A 16,637-nucleotide genomic window follows, 5' to 3' on the forward strand; every position below is an offset into this window, starting at 1 on the left:
CAACCCTCTTTCGTTGCCCCTGCCGCTCTTCTCACACCCTCATCGACTGAACAGCTCACTGGACAGTTTGGAGAATGGCAGATTGAGTACTTGGTTGAACTTGGAATTTGAGTTTTACTACTCTTGTACAGTCACAGTACAATCACAAAGGAAACCAGCCGCTGATTTGGACACGGCCGCTCTCCTACTATATACAGACCTGAGCACCGTTCTCCCTCTTTCGCTGTCTGCTCATTCGTTATCTGTAAGGCGCATCCGCGCGGGCAGCAGCAGCAATCTCAGGCTCCCACTTGTCTCCGTTGGCCAACAGCTTCTCCTTGTTGTACAAGAGCTCTTCTCGCGTCTCGGTGGCGTACTCAGTGTTGGGACCTATGGAACGTTTAGCGTGTCATCCAGCTGAAAAGTCGAGAGGTATGGCTTACCCTCAACAATCGCATCCACGGGACAGCTCTCCTGGCAGAGACCGCAGTAGATGCACTTTGTCATGTCGATATCGTAACGAGTGGTCCTCCTGCTGCCGTCCATACGCTCCTCGGCCTCAATTGTAATAGCCTGCGCAGGGCAGATGGCTTCGCAGAGCTTGCAGGCAATGCAGCGCTCCTCGCCAGTCGGGTACCGTCTCAAGGCGTGCTCGCCACGGAAGCGAGGGGAGACGGGGCCTTTCTCAAAGGGGTAGTAGATGGTGAATCTGAGCAACCATCAGAAGCCGCACTCCAAGCCCTCCGTGATAGAAGAGGGTGTCAATTGAACACTTACGGTGGCCTGAAAAACTGCTCCAGCGACACGTACATGCCGCGGAACATCTCCATGAGCAAGAAGTACTTGCCGGCCTTGTCCAATGCCGATTCGCCCTCATCCCACTTCTTCTGGGGCGGTAAACGGAAACCAGGAGGGGGAGGTCCTGCGGGCGTCGCGGCGCGAGCGAAGGTTGTGCTGAAGAGGGCGACGGTGGCGGGCGAAGCGAAGCGTGGAGAGAACTGCGAATGTCTGAGCAGGGCTGTGGCCGATGGGCCGCGTGCCAGCATCGTCAATGGCTTGGTGCTGGCCATCGTGGGCGCGGTGGGCGTGGGTGGGCGGCGTTGGGAGATGTAGAGCTGGGCAGACAATTGTGAGGTCGCGAGCTTGATGATGACCGAGACTCAAAGGTGTTCACGCTCGCTGTGATTGGCCGACTGCGGGCGAGGCGGCGTCGACGAGGCGGCGTCAACGATGCGGAGAGAGGCAAATCTGGGGGTGGCAGCGTGGTGTGGAAGGATTTGACGCACTTGCTTAGCTGATTTAGAGTTTCGACAGGTCGCTCTCTCCGAGTTCGCCCTGTCCTTGCCGTGTGTTGTTCAGACTCCCCCCAGGTCACGTGCATGACGGAAGCTTTCTTTGCAGTCGTCTAGCAGCATCATCAACGACTACCTCCCACCCTGACCCATCGCCCCTCGACACGCGCCCACCCGCCCAACATGTTCCGCACAGCTCTCCTCAGGTCCGCAAGGTCCGCCGTCCGCGCCGCTCCCCGATGCCAGGCCTCAATTGCCCGCCCGGCGCGCGCCTTCGTCCAGCCCAAGCAGATCACTCCCGCCGCATACTTCCAGGCCGTACGAAGCTACGCCTCCAGCGCCGGTCTGTCGCAAGAAGAGGTCGTGGGCAGGATAATGGACCTGCTGAAGAACTTCGACAAGGTACGGCGATGCACTGCAAGGATGGAAATGGAGCGTAGCATGGCTAACGAACCCACAGGTCCAGGACGCCTCGAAGGTAGCTACCAACAGATGTGCACAAGTCAACAGGACGCCCACTTACGTGATCTAGCTCAACGGCGAGTCGCACTTCCACAACGACCTCGGTCTTGACAGCCTCGACACTGTAGAGGTCGTCATGGCGATTGAAGAGGTTAGTCGCAATGACTAGACGTGCGCATGACGGTTCTGACAGCAGCACAGGAGTTCAGCATTGAGATCCCAGATAAGCAGGCCGACGCCATCCACAGCGGTATGCGCCACTCCGAATCTCCAGCTCGTATATATACTGATGACAAGCACAGTCAAGCAAGCAGTGGAGTACATCCTCGCCCAGCCTGACGGTAAGAAGCACTACAGTGCGAAAATCAACGACGGCTGCTAATGTTTCAACAGCTCACTAAATGATTATGGAGCGCTGGGTGCCTGCAGATGATTGAAGATGTTCGAAGATGAATGGAGTGGAACTGGTTTGTCGGTTCTGCCGGCATTGTTATATATTTCCCTGCGTGTAAAACAGCTCTGGGATGGCAACAAGTACTTTTGATAAAAACGAGGCTATCCACTTTCCACCGCATGTGCACGTAGCTCGCGTGAAGATTGGCCGTGTCGATGGCTTCTGTTCGCTGGACGGAGCCCGCCTGGGCCCGACAATGTTGCAGGTGCCCTTGAGCTGGCCTTGGACGCCGTGACACCAACGAGGAACATCGTTCTCCACACCGTCTCACGCGAACGCTCGGCTCCAGACCCCCTTTCTCGACTATCGACACGTCGCGGCCCTGCTGCGCTCGCTCTCTTGCACCGCTCGCCCCGCTGAAGCCGCCGGATCCCAACCCTGATAGTGACACGCATGCGCCCGAGCGCCGCCATCTCTGAGCCCATCGAGGAGCAGCGCCCTTAATTCACAAGACAACCCCCACTCCGCTCCACAACCACACCTGATGGCTTCGACGTCCGGCGTGGTGCGCCGAAGAGGAGCTGGTGCGGCGACAGGCAGTGCCGAGGACGAAGGCGCCCGCGTGGCTTCACCTGCACCCCGTAACGACCGCGACCGCGCGCCAGAAACATCGTACGAGGACTCAGAGAACGGCCACAAGATTGCGTTTGACCCGCGGGACATCAGCGAGAATGCCGAGCGTAGCAAGCAGCCCAAGCTGACGCTCATGGAGGAGATTATCCTCATGGGTCTGAAGGACAAGCAGGTACGTGGCCACGGGCAGGCTCCCTGGGTGATGGCGCACGCTGATACTCGAGGCTAGGGCTACCTTTCCTTCTGGAACGACAACATTTCATACGCACTGCGCGGATGCATCGTCATAGAATTGGCCTTCAGGGGCCGCATAAGCATGCAGAAGGACTCGTCGCGGCGGCGCTTCCCTCTCGCAGACCGGGTGATTGAGGTGATTGACGACACGCTGACAGGAGAAGTGCTACTGGACGAGGCCCTCAAGATGATGAAGTCAAGCGAGAAGATGAGTGTCAACTCGTGGATCGACCTCATGAGCGGTGAGCTCCAACATGTCCACGTGTGCGTAGCGTGACTGACAAAAGCAGGCGAGACGTGGAACCTCATGAAGATTGGCTACCAGCTGAAGCAAGTCCGCGAGCGTCTCTGCAAGGGCCTTGTCGACAAGGGCATCCTGCGCACCGAAAAGAAGAACTTCCTCCTGTTCGACATGGCCACACATCCCGTCGCAGAGGGCGCCGCAAAGGACGAGATCAGGCGCCGAGTCCGCAACCTCCTCACCAACCGCACCGTCGTCCTTCCTGGCAGCCAGTTCCTGCCGGAGGAGCTCGAGTTCAGAACGCTGCGAACCGTCGCCATGGTCTGCGCTGCCTACGCTGCAAACGTGCTCGAGAACGCTCTTACTACGCTCGGACATGAGGCGAGGGAGCGCGCATTCGCTCAGGTCGACGAGCTGCTGGCAGAGTACTCGCAATGGCCGTTTGCCAGGAGAGCAGGCGGTGGACAGGGTGTGGGTGCCAACCTGGGCCAGCTCATCAACGACGAGATCAACTCTGGCAAGGACAAAGAGCTACAGATAGAGGTGAGTTTCGCCATGACCTACTGAGATGCTGTCGAACTAACGGTCTCTTAGGTGGTCGCAGCGTGTCTGAGCGTCTTTACAAGGCTAGACTCTCTCCTATGATCTACATGATTGTTGTTGCAGAAGTTGACTTTCAACAAGACTCTTACTTGTCCGTCCACAAGCTCTTGTAGCTTTTGCTGGAAACAGTGAGCGTCAGATATATCGGACAAGGTACGAGCTACGGGCTGGGGGCCCAGGTTACGATGATGTTTCTAGATGGATGCGGTCTCTTCGTTCACAGCGTTCGGTCCACAGCAAAACGGTCTGGGAGAACACAGGCGTTGGGCTGTATGGTAGCAGGTTCTTCTTACTGAAAGCGTTTAATGTACAGATTGAACCACCACGGCCACTTGCTCTCGATGACTCGAGGGTCTTGTATTGTAGTACTACAGAGCACTGCAATGTTCGACGCGGTAGTGCTCGACGACCTGAGAGTCTTGTGTTGCAGGTAATACTACAAAATATACTGTGTTGGCACACACTCCACTCGACCCATTCATCAGCCCATGTACGGTGGTCTTGGCGCATCACGTGAGGCAGAGATGAATGTGCAAATTCAAAGCACAGCAGAACAGTGGGGACGGCAATCAGTACGACCCAGGTGGGTTTACAGCAGGATACAACAAGCTCGGGGCACTAGCTGCATCTAGAGGGCTGTTGGTAGGCGCCTCAAGTGCAGCGTCTCCAGCTTGTGCGATGCAGTCTAGGCGGTGCAGCACAGGCGCGCGATCCTGAGGACCTCCAGGCTCCAGACTGTCAGACACCACACACAGTGACGGCGTCATTCCGACGCTTATCCTCCCGCGCCCAATTGTCCCTAGATCCCAGACAGCAGAGACCGAGGAGCGTTTTCGCCGATTCGGGTGTGCCAATACCTGCGCCTCGAGTGCCCTGCCGGCGTGCGCTCTGCCTGGTGGATTCAACCCGTGACCAACCGATCGGCAGTTCCTGCCCTCAGCCATACAGAGGCCCAGCCGAGCGACGACGCGCAGATTGCATGGTCCTTAGGTGTGTTTTCCTTCTCTTTCCTCTTGAGGTGCAATCGTTGTTGTTTTCTGGTGTTGCTGTCGCGATGCCACTGCGCGTTGGCTTCTGTTGCTGCGGCGCGACCGCATTCGACGCCCACTAACCTCGTGCAGCGCGCAGCAGCCCTCTGACCTCGACTCTCCATCCACGCCATGCCATCTCCCACCGGCGCTGACGCCCACGCCCACACCCACGCCCACGCCCCCACACCGCAAGACTCGTCGCATTCGCAAAACGGCGCGTCCCTCCAGAACGGCGCGGTCCAGCAGCCCACCAATGCTTCCTCTGCCGCCTCGAGCTTCGATGCGCCGGGCGACAACAACGCGATCCGCGACGGCAAGCAAAAGGCAAAGGCAGTCCTCGCTGCCTCGGGCCTGAACATGGAATCCCCTACCGCAGACGCCGCCAATGGCGCGTCACGCAAGCGCTCGCATTCGGGCTCGCGCAAGCCCTCGGCCGCCGCCCACGAGCTCACCGACGGGCAGAAGACGCGGCAGACGGCGCTGCTCAATCGCTACATCGCCCGCGATCTGCTGGACAGCGTCAACAAGTACGAGCGCAGCAAGTACTCCGAGCAGGTCTACGGCGAACTGAACGACCTCCGTGACTTCTACCGCGAAGAAGTCTTCCCAGTGCGCCGACAGCACCCCGGCGCCATCTTTGGATACGGCTACGGTGGCTACGGCAATGGCATCACCGACACGCAGACAAATCCCAGGGACCCACGCTCCCAGCTGCCACAGCTTCTGTATCCCAACCAGGCCAAGCGCGCCGGCCGACGTGCGGCGCCGCAGTTGAAAGTGGACCGGGAGAAGGGCACGCAACAGGCCGAACAGGTCGAGGAACTGGTTCCAGTGCGCCTGGACATTGAGTTGGACAGACTGAAGCTGCGGGACACGTTCACGTGGAACCTGCATGATCGCGTCACAGACCCTCTGCTGGTCGCACGGACGCTCGTCGAAGACTTCCAAATCCCCCCCGAGCTGCACCAGAGCGTAATACACCAGGTCGATCGCGAAATCCGCGAACAGATCCAGGATTACTACCCGCATGCCTTCTTCGACGACGAACCTCTCGACCCCCAACAATCGTACTCGGCATACAAGAACGACGAGATGCGCATATTGATCAAGCTGAACATCACAATCGGACAGCATACGCTCGTGGACCAGTTTGAGTGGGAGATTAACAACGTGTTGAATTCGCCAGAGGCTTTTGCAAGACAGATGGCTGCCGATCTTTCACTCAGTGGAGAATTCATAACAGCAATCGCGCACTCGATCCGAGAGCAGTGCCAGATGTTCACAAAGAGTCTGTATATCACCGGCCATCCTTTTGACGGACGGCCAGTGGAAGACGTAGACATTCACGACAACTTCCTCGCGTCTCCGTTACCGTCGGTGTTCCGCCCTATGCAATCGACAAAGGACTTCCAGCCCTACTTGTATGAGCTGAGCCATGCTGAATTGGAACGTGCAGAGTTATCCATCATGCGCGAACAGCGACGACAGAAACGATCAGTCAACCGACGCGGAGGGCCCGCCTTGCCGGATCTCAAGGACCGCCAACGGACTGTTCGCACCTTGGTCGTCTCTTCTGTTCTTCCTGGCGCAGCTGAAACACTCGAGGAGAGCCACCTATTCAAGGCAACGCGGAAAGCGAGAGAAGGCCGGAGGCGTGGTGTTGAAGATGATTCAGATGACTCTGATAGTGACGACTCAGTGATGGAATCACCGGCACCTGCGCAAATCACTGGAGGGACTGCACGGACACGGGGCATGCGCGGGGCCGCTGTATCAGCACAAGCAGCGATGAGGTCGGCCATAGGGCGGTCGGCAACCCCAGAAATCGCTCAGCTTCAACAAGAGACTCGCGAGGCGGCCCGCACGACAAGATCGTTGAGGTACGAAGCACGAGAAGAGAGCGTACCGGAGCCCATTACGCTTATTGTCAAGCTTCGCATATCGTCTGCCAAGCTCAGAGAGTGGCAGAAAAATCCTAGGGCATTCGCGAAGCCTGCATCCACTCCCATGATGGCACCTACATCCTTACCGGCGCGAGGCACACCAGGCGCCAACTCCATGCCCCCTCCCCCTTCTCCAGCCATGGCAACAAGCTCAAAACCTTCCGAAGCATCTCCCCGACCACCTTCCACACCTACACCTAAACCTCAACCGAAACAATGGCAGTATAAGCCCGATGGGTCACTGGAGGCGCCATGGCCAGCGCCCGCTCAGTCACAGACAGTAAGTCAGTCACACAGGGATATATGAGCATGAACTTATAATCTCTAGCCCCCATCCCCACCATGGCTGCAACAAGCCCTCCAAGACCTCCGCGACCGCAACCCTGATCACAAATTCGAGTCCACCATGCGCTACGTTGTCATGAACGAGGCGCACGAGAACCGCGAAACGGGCAAGATCGAGTCCAAAGCCGTCAAACTCGACGGTCTATTCCCCAGCGACCCCCTGCCGCCGAATCACAAGTCTTACTACCTCCCAAGGATACGCTGCCAGGACTGCCCAGGGAAGCTCTACAATGCCGGGCCCGGACAAACGGTGACGAATTTCGAACTGCATCTCAAGAACAGGCAACACATGAGCAACGTATCGAGCAGAATCGGACGACCGGTTTCTTAGGCGAGGCAGTGAAATTGTTCTGCGGCTAGCCAAGCACACGGATTTTAGAGCGGAATTATGGTCTGTTCTGATCTGATCTGAGCCGATTTTTTGGTTTTGGCGACGACACGCCAGGATCTCTTGTATAAACAGCAAATCACTGAAAGTATGTCGAGGGCATAGAGACACCTTTTGCGTGTTCTTTCTTTTAGCCGGGGGGAGAAGCATCCCTCCTCGTCTTTGCATCAATTCACTTCTTTCCCCTTTCCACGCATAACAGACACGGCGGCATTCCCCTCTGTCTAGACAACAACGAGGGTTGTCTGCCATCACGCACCGAGCAAGTGGGTAGATGTGAATTTACACTTGTCGATATCCTTTGCTGCTTGCTCTGCATTCCTCGTGACGCTCTATTTCCGAAGGTGAGAAGAGTGCTTACCATCCCGTCCGGGATATTTCCTTGACTCAAGGTACTCACTCGCATCACTGTTCCTCCAACCGCCAACGTAGAAACTGCTGCCTATCACAAGTCGCGCACCGTCACTCGTAGCCTCTTTGTACCCGACACCGCTGTACTATACTCGCCCCAACCAGCTGTCCCGGCCCTCCTCGCACCCATCTCATCACCTTTTACGCAGTAGAAACATATTTCCCGCTCCTGATCTGTATCCTGGCTCTCAATACTTGGGGAGACTATGCGGGAGGTGGCCATGCACCAAGTCGAAAGGGGTGGTCTACACAATCGTCTGGTTGGTTTGCGGGGGCTGGCTGCTTTTCACGACGTAGTCGTGCGGGTGTGTTGATGTCACGTTTCTGCTTTTTATTGTTTCTGGTTCGTGCTGGGATCGAGTGGGATGGAGAGCTGTGCTGTTTTTTTTTTGGGGGGAGGGGGGGTTGGATACAATAAGACGTCCTTGTGAGGCGATGGAGATGACGGATACACGTCCCGTGTAGACATCTTGTCAGGCACGGTCGGGTGGCTGCACGTTGTTGGGCTTTGCGTGTTGGCGCTGCTGCTGATAGTTGTTTAGTGAGAGTTGTACGGGTGTTTTCAACTCTCCGAAGCTTTGAGTTTGATGGGTGAGTAGCTCGTATACATTGGGGGCTAGTGTGCTTTGCTTGCTGTTGTATGCTTTTTTGTTACTTGAGCTAGATCTGCGTCTTGTTTGTTGAGGCTGAGTGTGGGAAGGATCAATTTTAGATTGGCGTTTAGGACATTGCCGTTCGCCATATCAGTAATTGTGGATTCTGGCAGGCTCTTGAAGCTCCCTGCTTTGGAAGCCTGCATAGTATGGTCTTGTTAGCTTAGTTGTACATCTTTGTGTGCTTGTTGTATCTCTCGAGGAACAATTTCCAGCTTCCATTCTGTTGGACGGTGGACGTACAACGATACCACGTGCACCAATGGATTGATTAGCCACGCTCGAGAACACTGCGATATATGAGAACATGCATTGCTGATTGTGTAATATTTGAGTGCATTTCTGAGAAACTTCAACAACAGTCTGTACAACTGTGAGCATTCGTCGTCAGCTTCACGTAACAAGCTGTGTTTATTTGGACCTGGTTGTAGAAGCTGCGACAGATAATCGAGTTGAGCCCACAATGATCTCACCACGTAGAAGTCCAATGTTCCAATGCCGGATTTGGGTCTTGTTTCTCCATCTTAAACACAAGATTGTGTGTCAGGCACCGGCGTCATTGGTCTTTAAGCGAGGACAGACCCCCTCAGTGGGGCACTCAAAACAACAGCTACCGCTCACCACACCTCTTTCTGGCATTCACCTCGATCCCCAGTTTACTCAGCAACCCATCATCATGGCTGAGGCACAGGTAGTCGGTATGCTCAACACGATCTCTACAAACCAACTGCAAGCTCCGATCAGGGCGCATTTGCGCTCAGGAAGCCTGGTGGTTAGCTTCGCCAATGTAGTACAATGCTAATTGACGACAGACTACACGCTCGCGAACCCGGACACCTTGACCAAGTACAAGGTCGCCGCCGACATCTCCCAGAAGGTCCTCAAGGAAGTCTCCGGTGCGTAACAATGCCTCGACCCATGCGCCGACCGCCGCGACGATCGTATGACTCGAATATTGACTTTTGCAGGATGGATCTCTGAGGGCGCCAGCATCGTCGAGCTCTGCGAGCGCGGTGACAAGCTCCTCGAGGAGGAGGTTGGCAAGGTCTACAGGGGAAAAAAGATTCCCAAGGGCGTTGGCCACTGCACCACCATCTCACCCAGCTCTTACGTTACACCGTACACTCCCCTCAAGTCCGATGCTGAGGAGTCTGGCGCCACACTGAAGGCCGGCGAGGTCGTCAAGATCCAGCTTGGTGCCCAGATTGATGGCTTCGCCGCCATTGTTTGCGACAACGTTGTCGTTGGCGCATCCGGCGAGATCACCGGAGCGGAGGCGGATCTTTTGTTGGGTACATACTACGCAAACGAGCTTCTCCTGAGACTGATGGTCCCTCCCGGTCTTGTCGCACACGGCGACGAGGAGGAGCAGAAGAAGAACGCCGCTCGCAAGCCTTACACACAGGGCCAGATGACCCAGATGCTCGAGAAGGTCGCCAAGGCATACGGCTGCAACGTCGTCGAGAGCACTACCATCTGGCAGTTCGAGCACAACGAGATCGAGTCTAAGAAGAAGATCATCCTCTCCCCTGGCGAGGGTGTCCGTGGTGAGGGCCTTCCTGAGGTCGGCGAGGTCTGGGGTGTTGAGGTTGGTCTTTCGCTCGGAAGCGGAAAGATCAAGAACAATGGCCAAAGGACCACTCTCCACCGCCGCACAGCCAACACTTTCGGCCTCAAGCGCCCTACCTCAAGACAGCTACTGTCTGAGGTTGTCAAGAGGTTCGGTACTTTCCCCTTCTCTCTGCGCCAGATCGAGGACGAGAAGGTCGCCAAGGTCGGTGTCGTAGAGTGCGTTCGTGGTGGTGTCCTCCGCCAGTATGAGGTTGTTGTCGAGAAGGACAGCAAGCCCGTTGCTAGGCTGTTCTCCACCGTCGCCGTTACCAAGAATGGTCTCCAGCGTCTGGCCCAGCCCCCTGCCTTGGACCTCGAGAAGGTCAAGTCCGACAAGAAGATCGAGGATGAAGAGATTCTCAAGATTCTTGAGCAGCCCATTGGCAAAACCTCCATCAAGAAGAACAAGAAGAAGAAGAAGAAGCCCGCCAAGAAGGCTGCTGCCGGCGAGACGGCTGCTGCTGAGGAGGAGAGCGACGACGAGTAAGCGTAGCATCAGAAGTGCCTGCGTACATCTCATGGACGTCGGTCTTGATTCCTGGGTGGCGAGCTCTACGGAAACAAGACAGGGGTGAATTTTGGTCGATTCCGCCTGCCCGAGCTCTGCTGAGGAAGGGTCTGAATCACGACTAGGCAATGGCTACAGCAGCCTACAAAAGAATGAAAAGTCGTCCAAATGTCTCTTGCTCTGTCCCGCGCTTTGTGATACGGCTCCATCCTTCTTGCGGTTCGCAGTCAGTACATTGTCCATCATCGTCGATGCGTGCGTTGAATCCCTTCAATCAGGCTCTGCGTACGAGCTTCTCCAGAAGTCTATGGACAGACGCCGTGACCCAGCTTCGATCGCATTGCCACTGATGCTTATTCCCAATATTCGTAAGGTCACTGCATCTTTGCCACCCGTGCACTGCGCGTGCATAAGCCAGAAGTGAGACCAGGCTGGTCGATTAAAAACGGCGGGAAGCTGCCATTCAATGTATATTCTCAGAGTCCCCCAGGGACTGATTACTCTGTTTTTACACGACCCTTCATGATCTGCGCATCCACCTCCTGGTGGTCCTTTTCCTGCCATGCGCCTGTCACATACGCACATGCAAGCTACCAAGGAGAGGCAAGGCTCTAGCTTCATGTTCATGATGCGCCTGGCGAAAAAAAAATCAAGTGTGAATCTTATATGGTCGGTCGGTCATACATATGTGGACAATCAACTATTCACTGACGGGTTGAAACTATAAACCAAATGCGTACCCCGCCATGTGTCTTCATACTCAAGTCTTTGAGATATTTAAGTGACTCATCTTTCCTGTAGAGTTGTTTTTTCATGGCAGTGACGCGCATGCAAATGGTAGATAGCAAGCTATGCATCCGTGGTGAACCGCTAGGCTTCAAGAGCAGCTTGAACACATGGACAATCGTGCTGTATCATGTAGCCAATGCAAATAAAGTAGTCTGAAGCACTCGAAGGCTGAGAGTTAAAACGGTGAAAGTAAAGTTCGGAAGAGGCGGAGTACTTAATAGCGAGCCTTCCCCCTCCTGTGGTAACGACATCACTGACCTCACAAAACCGACTTCTACCAAATCTCGAAATTCCTACGTCGACAGGTTTTCTTCCTCTCATACTTCAGCTGATTTACTTATTACCAATCGGCGATCACTGTGGTTGCCAGGGTTGACATTTGAAGGGGCACGTCCTCCAAGATCGCTGACCTAAGTCTCCCTCGAATTTGTGAACCTTCTACAGAACTCACTTACTTGTAACCCCAACCACCCACTCACGACACACCGGGCACGGGCTCCGGGGCGCTATCTGCGCGTAAAATATCCAGATAGTACGCGTGGACAGTAAGTATATGCCCGAAATTCGCGAATTGCGCGCTCACACTTCGCCAGTTCTCTCACGTCTCGCCATGCCGCTCCGCAAAAGCGCCCGTGGTCCCCGGTCCAGCACCACTCCGTACGCTTCACCAACCGGCACGCCCAGCGATTCAGCGAAAGAGAAGCACCAGCGATCAATCATAGAGTGGACTGAACCTGCGATCCAAAATCCAACGCCATCGTTCGAAGAGCATGGCTTTGCTCGCCATGGTGTCCTAGAGCAAATGGGGGCGTTGGGAATGCCTCCTTCCTCGAAGGTCAAGCAGCGCACGCGCGCGATGGGTGGCGATACAGCTGCGCGAAAGTCTCTAGCGGGGAAGGGCAACATCTGCAGTGACGAGGTTGGGTCAACGCCTGAGGTTACTCCGGCTCCTGAGCTCGAGCCGGATGACTCGGAGAGGCAAGAGGAGGAAGAGCTGCCACTGGAACTTCTGCCACAAGACGAGGACGAAGATGACGATTACGTGCCCAGCAAAACAAAGAAAAAGATGCCGGCATCGAAAACGCCTGTCAGGGGCAAAACACCAGTGCAGGGAAAGACACCTGTCCAAGCGGGAACACCAGTCAAAGCTGACACGCCTAAAGCCGCATCAACCCCTACGAGTCCGGCAGTGCAAACTGTAGAGAAACCGCGGGATAGCGAGACTACACAACGCGCGAAAATTGCCCTACTGGCGGCAGCAGAGTCGGCTCACCGCAATCGTAAGCCACGTCTCGGTGAGGCGCTGAAGCAGCTGATGAGGATGAGCTCGAGCGACCCCAGCATTGCGTACGTGGTTGATGCAGTCGTTCATCAGCACCAGACCACTGAGCAGTGGAGTACGTTCCGCGAAAACATCAAGGCACTGAAGAAATCCGTGAAATGCGAGGCCAAAAAGAAGCGAAAGCATGATCAGCGCAACGGTTCTCTTGTCGATTCGCCAAGAATAAGTCAACAGCCTTCTCCGCGACCTAGCAGCGAGGTGGCTCCTAACGATTCAGTCTCCTTCGATCATGATAATGAAGAAGGTACTCATGTTATGCGGTCAACAGATTGTACGATGGAGGACGCATACCCAGCCGCGGCCTCAACGGCCCAAGCGTTGCCTTCACCACACCCGCTCAGCACAGCCCCAGCTCTATCTGCAGTTGAACCTTCGGTTGAGACTGCACCACAAATGCCTTCAAAGTCACCTCGGAAGAAGCATGTCTCAAACGACTATTTAGCACCTGGAAGCGAGATGGATGTTGATGGCGGGGCGTCTTCTGCGGCCCCAACTCCAACAGGGAACACGCCTGATGCAGGCGATGGAAGTGATTCTGAACTGTCAGATGTCAACGAAGAGATTGTCCAGAAAGGCCCGCCGACGCCCGCACAGTCGAAAGAGAAGTTTTCGACGCCAGCGCCTGCTGCAGCTGTGAAGAAGGGTAAGAACGCTGCTGTGGCTCGTGCTGGAAAGAAGCACGCAAACAAAGGAAAGCTATTTGGGAAACATGCACACAAGCAACAACCCGCAACCGCTGAGCAGATTGAAGATCTTGAACAGGTCTACCAAATGCGAAAGGAGATGGCAGATGCTCAGCCGCTGCGCCAGTTCGAGCTCCCCTTCCCTCAATCTGATGTTCGTTTCGATGACGAGATCTTGGAAACCGAGTCTTTGACCGAGTCCATGATTGCAGTTGGGCCGCCGGTGGACTCTGATCAGCCACGACGTGCTGGTCGGATGCCACACGGCGCGAAGCGTTTGCGCGAGGACATGTCACGGTTTTCCTCACCTCAGCTGGAGTCAGCGGCTGTCTCACGACCCTCAACGCCTGCGGTCCAGCCAGCCATCAAGCGGCTCAAGCTGAACAATGGCCAAGCTGCCAGAACAAAGCGATCGTAAGTCTTCCTTTCCTCGTGTTCCCTTACTATTCCTTTTGCATTTGGGTGGAGGACTGGGCAGTGCCAGTGGCCGTTTCAGCACAGGCTTTTCCTCGGCGAGTGAGCAAACTTTACGTGTGTGCATGTGTTTGCTTTGCATCCTGAAAAATCATCATCAATTTATCAGAAAGCTGATATGTGACATGCATAGGCCCGTTAAGAATCGGGACGGTGGACCTATTGCTGGTGTAGCATTCAATGGTGGTGGCGGTTCGAGACAGCTGGGGCCTGATGACAACGATCCAGTAAGTTCCACTCATTTTCCCGAAGCATCCAACCACACCATTCCTCCTTCACCAACACACTCACCGACCTCGAATATCAACCATTTTCATCTTCTGCTTCAAATGCGGGTCGACACGAAAACCACGTCACTTCAGTTCCCCTTTTCGCCTCCAAATTCGGTTTTGTCGTCGCCTCTAACAGAATGTCAGAACTCGCCGCAGTCAGAGAGTGACGACCTCTGCTCTGCTTGCAGAGGCACAGGCGAATTTGTGTGCTGCGAAGGCTGCCCACGCGTTTTCCACCTTCTCTGCTGCGACCCACCACGCGTGCAGGTCCCAGAAGGGTCGTTCTATTGTTATGAGTGTACCGCCAGGTTGAGTGCACCTGACGATACCGCTATCGAGACCTACCCAAGTCTTGGATTACTCTTCAAGGCTCTTGAGCGTACGAACCCGCGCGCCTTTGCCCTGCCACAGGAAGTACAGAACCACTTTGAAGATGTGTCTGCACGGGGAGATGGATCGTACTTTGAGGAGATGAAGAAGTTTCCACTGTGAGTACGACGTGTCCTGACGCGTGACTTGGCGCTAACGTTGCAGTGCAAAAAGCAGTGGCTACGGCTACCAGAGACCCGACTATACCAAAGTACTCGATGGTGACAAGCCCATCCTGTGCGTCCAGTGTGGTGTTTCGAGCGGCAACAAGCGACAGATGCTCAAGTGCGACTTTTGTAATGCGTATTGGCACCTGGACTGTGTCGATCCACCCCTCGCTAACCCCCCACATATCAGCCTTGAGGCATCACAACGCGATGCCTGGAGGTGTCCACGTCACATTGAGCACGACCTTCGCAGCGGATTGTTGATGCAGAACGACCTCAACGGGGCATATGATGATGCTGAGATGAGTGATGCCACTTTTACCCGAGTCCCACGTAAGATCCGGAGGCGCAAGAACCCTGAGATTGTTGAGCCAACCTTTTCTCGCGGCATGCGAAACAACGGGCTGATCGACATTGTCAACGATCCCGATGATGACACTGATGGCGAAGGCAACTACACTGGCTTCGAGGTCAAGGACGTCAACTCCAAGGTCTATCGCGTGCCTGAGCGAGGATTGATCGTTGACTTCCTAAGCAAGGTCAAGAGGTACGATGGAATATTCTGTATGCCGGTCTTGATTGCTAATGAGCTGCAGTCGCAAGGTTGCGAGGAATCACGCAGTACAGAACAACGCATACATTGCTGCCCAGCGCAAGGCATCGATGCAGAACTTCATGACTCATTCATTCCAACAACAACAGGCAGCACTCAACCTGACACGTCTTGCAAAGAAAGAGCAGGACATTGGCCTGAGCGAAGGCACAATTGACAGTCTCGTCCTCACGCTCACTGTGGGTTCTCCATGTGCCCCACTTGCATTGTCTTGATCATCGGCGCTAATCAAGTGAAACAGGCCGAAGCTCCTGAGGAGGTCGTTGCCTCCATGGACAATTCTGCCCTTCCGCCTGTGGCTGCTGATGAGCGTGCGCAGCTCTTGAAGCTACAGGAACTCATTCAGCGTCGCCTCAACGCATCCTGAACGTCACTCGACCGCCTGCAGAGGCTAAGTTTTACCCTAGTCGTGGCGTCGTAAGCTAGACCAGGTCTCGACCACCGACATGCTTCCGCGCATCTGTACATGAAAATCTCCCGAGCTATAAACTCGAACGGGCTCCTGACTATCGAACATTGATAGCTGGAGATGGCCGAGTCGAATGCACGGCTCCTGTTCAGCTGAACGGCTCAGCTTCCATCGTCTTTGCGCGCTCAACGAAGACATTTGTCTTGACCTTTCCGCACCCTTTCCAATTCCCGAACATCTACCCGTCATCTTGTCTGCGCAGTTGCGCAATCCGTCTGGAACATTTTTGTATCACCTATTACACCTTCGTCAGAAGCTCCCCGCTGTATCAATCTGCATAGCGAGGCGTTTGGACCGGTCACTGCCGACACATTGTGTGTAATTTGCTTCTTTTGAGCTCTCGGTGCAGAGCTATCTGTCATGGGATTTTGTCTTTGCTGTTGCGAAGAGTTGAGCCTTTTGGCATTGTATTCTCGCTTGCATATCTGCGAGACAATTTGAATTGTATTGGCCTTGCATTTGTTCCGTGTAGAAGTAAGCTAGGACAAGATGAATTGCATCAAGAGAATAATCGCAGCCAGAAGATACATCACAGCTTGTTCTCAACAGAACTCATTGTTGTCTGATGTTGGTTTTTCACATTTACTCACACAGCAAGGTGTCCCTGGCGAGACGGGACGATGCTAGCGAGACACGACACAACACGCTGTCGACACACGACGCAGCCCAAGGGCGAGCACATCGGGGCGCCCAACTGGGAAACGTTGTCTCGTAGTACAGAGACAACACGC

General features: G+C 55.0%; 6 protein-coding genes across 7 annotated transcripts, besides 6 other annotated features; 5 read left to right on the plus strand and 1 right to left on the minus strand.

Annotated features, from left to right (window-relative positions):
• Positions 1 to 238: 238 nt before the first annotated feature.
• EKO05_0000204 (uncharacterized protein) lies at positions 239 to 1,049 on the minus strand (the record flags this gene model as incomplete). The annotated part of the gene is made up of 3 exons (XM_038936712.1): positions 239 to 369; positions 423 to 688; positions 757 to 1,049. 3 exons carry the CDS (start codon positions 1,047 to 1,049, stop codon positions 239 to 241), a joined length of 690 nt encoding a protein of 229 aa, XP_038802742.1.
• Positions 1,050 to 1,406: 357 nt separating this feature from the next.
• Positions 1,407 to 1,451: a tandem repeat.
• Positions 1,452 to 1,454: 3 nt separating this feature from the next.
• Positions 1,455 to 2,134, plus strand: EKO05_0000205 (mitochondrial acyl carrier protein; the record flags this gene model as incomplete). Its single annotated transcript, XM_038936915.1, has 6 exons — positions 1,455 to 1,673; positions 1,732 to 1,749; positions 1,804 to 1,884; positions 1,935 to 1,983; positions 2,036 to 2,074; positions 2,127 to 2,134. 6 exons carry the CDS (start codon positions 1,455 to 1,457, stop codon positions 2,132 to 2,134), a joined length of 414 nt encoding a protein of 137 aa, XP_038802743.1.
• A 537-nt stretch (positions 2,135 to 2,671) lies between these two features.
• On the plus strand, positions 2,672 to 3,880 carry EKO05_0000206 (Vacuolar protein sorting-associated protein 74; the record flags this gene model as incomplete). Its single annotated transcript, XM_038936511.1, has 4 exons — positions 2,672 to 2,932; positions 2,990 to 3,236; positions 3,285 to 3,778; positions 3,830 to 3,880. The coding sequence occupies 4 exons, from the start codon at positions 2,672 to 2,674 to the stop codon at positions 3,878 to 3,880; spliced, it is 1,053 nt and encodes a 350-aa protein (XP_038802744.1).
• A 1,118-nt stretch (positions 3,881 to 4,998) lies between these two features.
• EKO05_0000207 (SWI/SNF chromatin-remodeling complex subunit) lies at positions 4,999 to 7,488 on the plus strand (the record flags this gene model as incomplete). The annotated part of the gene is made up of 2 exons (XM_038936848.1): positions 4,999 to 7,092; positions 7,141 to 7,488. The coding sequence occupies 2 exons, from the start codon at positions 4,999 to 5,001 to the stop codon at positions 7,486 to 7,488; spliced, it is 2,442 nt and encodes an 813-aa protein (XP_038802745.1).
• Positions 5,021 to 5,050: a tandem repeat.
• Positions 5,258 to 5,319: a tandem repeat.
• Positions 7,489 to 7,546: 58 nt separating the features above from the next.
• Positions 7,547 to 7,575: a tandem repeat.
• Positions 7,576 to 9,285: 1,710 nt separating this feature from the next.
• Positions 9,286 to 10,707, plus strand: EKO05_0000208 (Methionyl aminopeptidase; the record flags this gene model as incomplete). Its single annotated transcript, XM_038936391.1, has 3 exons — positions 9,286 to 9,307; positions 9,422 to 9,505; positions 9,578 to 10,707. The coding sequence occupies 3 exons, from the start codon at positions 9,286 to 9,288 to the stop codon at positions 10,705 to 10,707; spliced, it is 1,236 nt and encodes a 411-aa protein (XP_038802746.1).
• Positions 10,618 to 10,644: a tandem repeat.
• Positions 10,708 to 12,127: 1,420 nt separating the features above from the next.
• Positions 12,128 to 15,804, plus strand: EKO05_0000209 (uncharacterized protein; the record flags this gene model as incomplete). Of its 2 annotated transcripts, XM_038936788.1 has the most annotated exons (6): positions 12,128 to 13,956; positions 14,150 to 14,243; positions 14,433 to 14,776; positions 14,823 to 15,371; positions 15,421 to 15,616; positions 15,679 to 15,804. In XM_038936788.1, the coding sequence occupies 6 exons, from the start codon at positions 12,128 to 12,130 to the stop codon at positions 15,802 to 15,804; spliced, it is 3,138 nt and encodes a 1,045-aa protein (XP_038802747.1). The 2 variants fall into 2 exon arrangements, with proteins under 2 accessions (XP_038802747.1, XP_059491377.1); XM_059635394.1 differs by having other exon boundaries at positions 14,150 to 14,776.
• An 818-nt stretch (positions 15,805 to 16,622) lies between these two features.
• Positions 16,623 to 16,637: part of a tandem repeat that runs on past the window's edge.

The sequence above is a fragment of the Ascochyta rabiei genome, chromosome 1, assembly GCF_004011695.2.
Source record: "Ascochyta rabiei chromosome 1, complete sequence".
NCBI lineage: Eukaryota > Fungi > Ascomycota > Dothideomycetes > Pleosporales > Didymellaceae > Ascochyta > Ascochyta rabiei.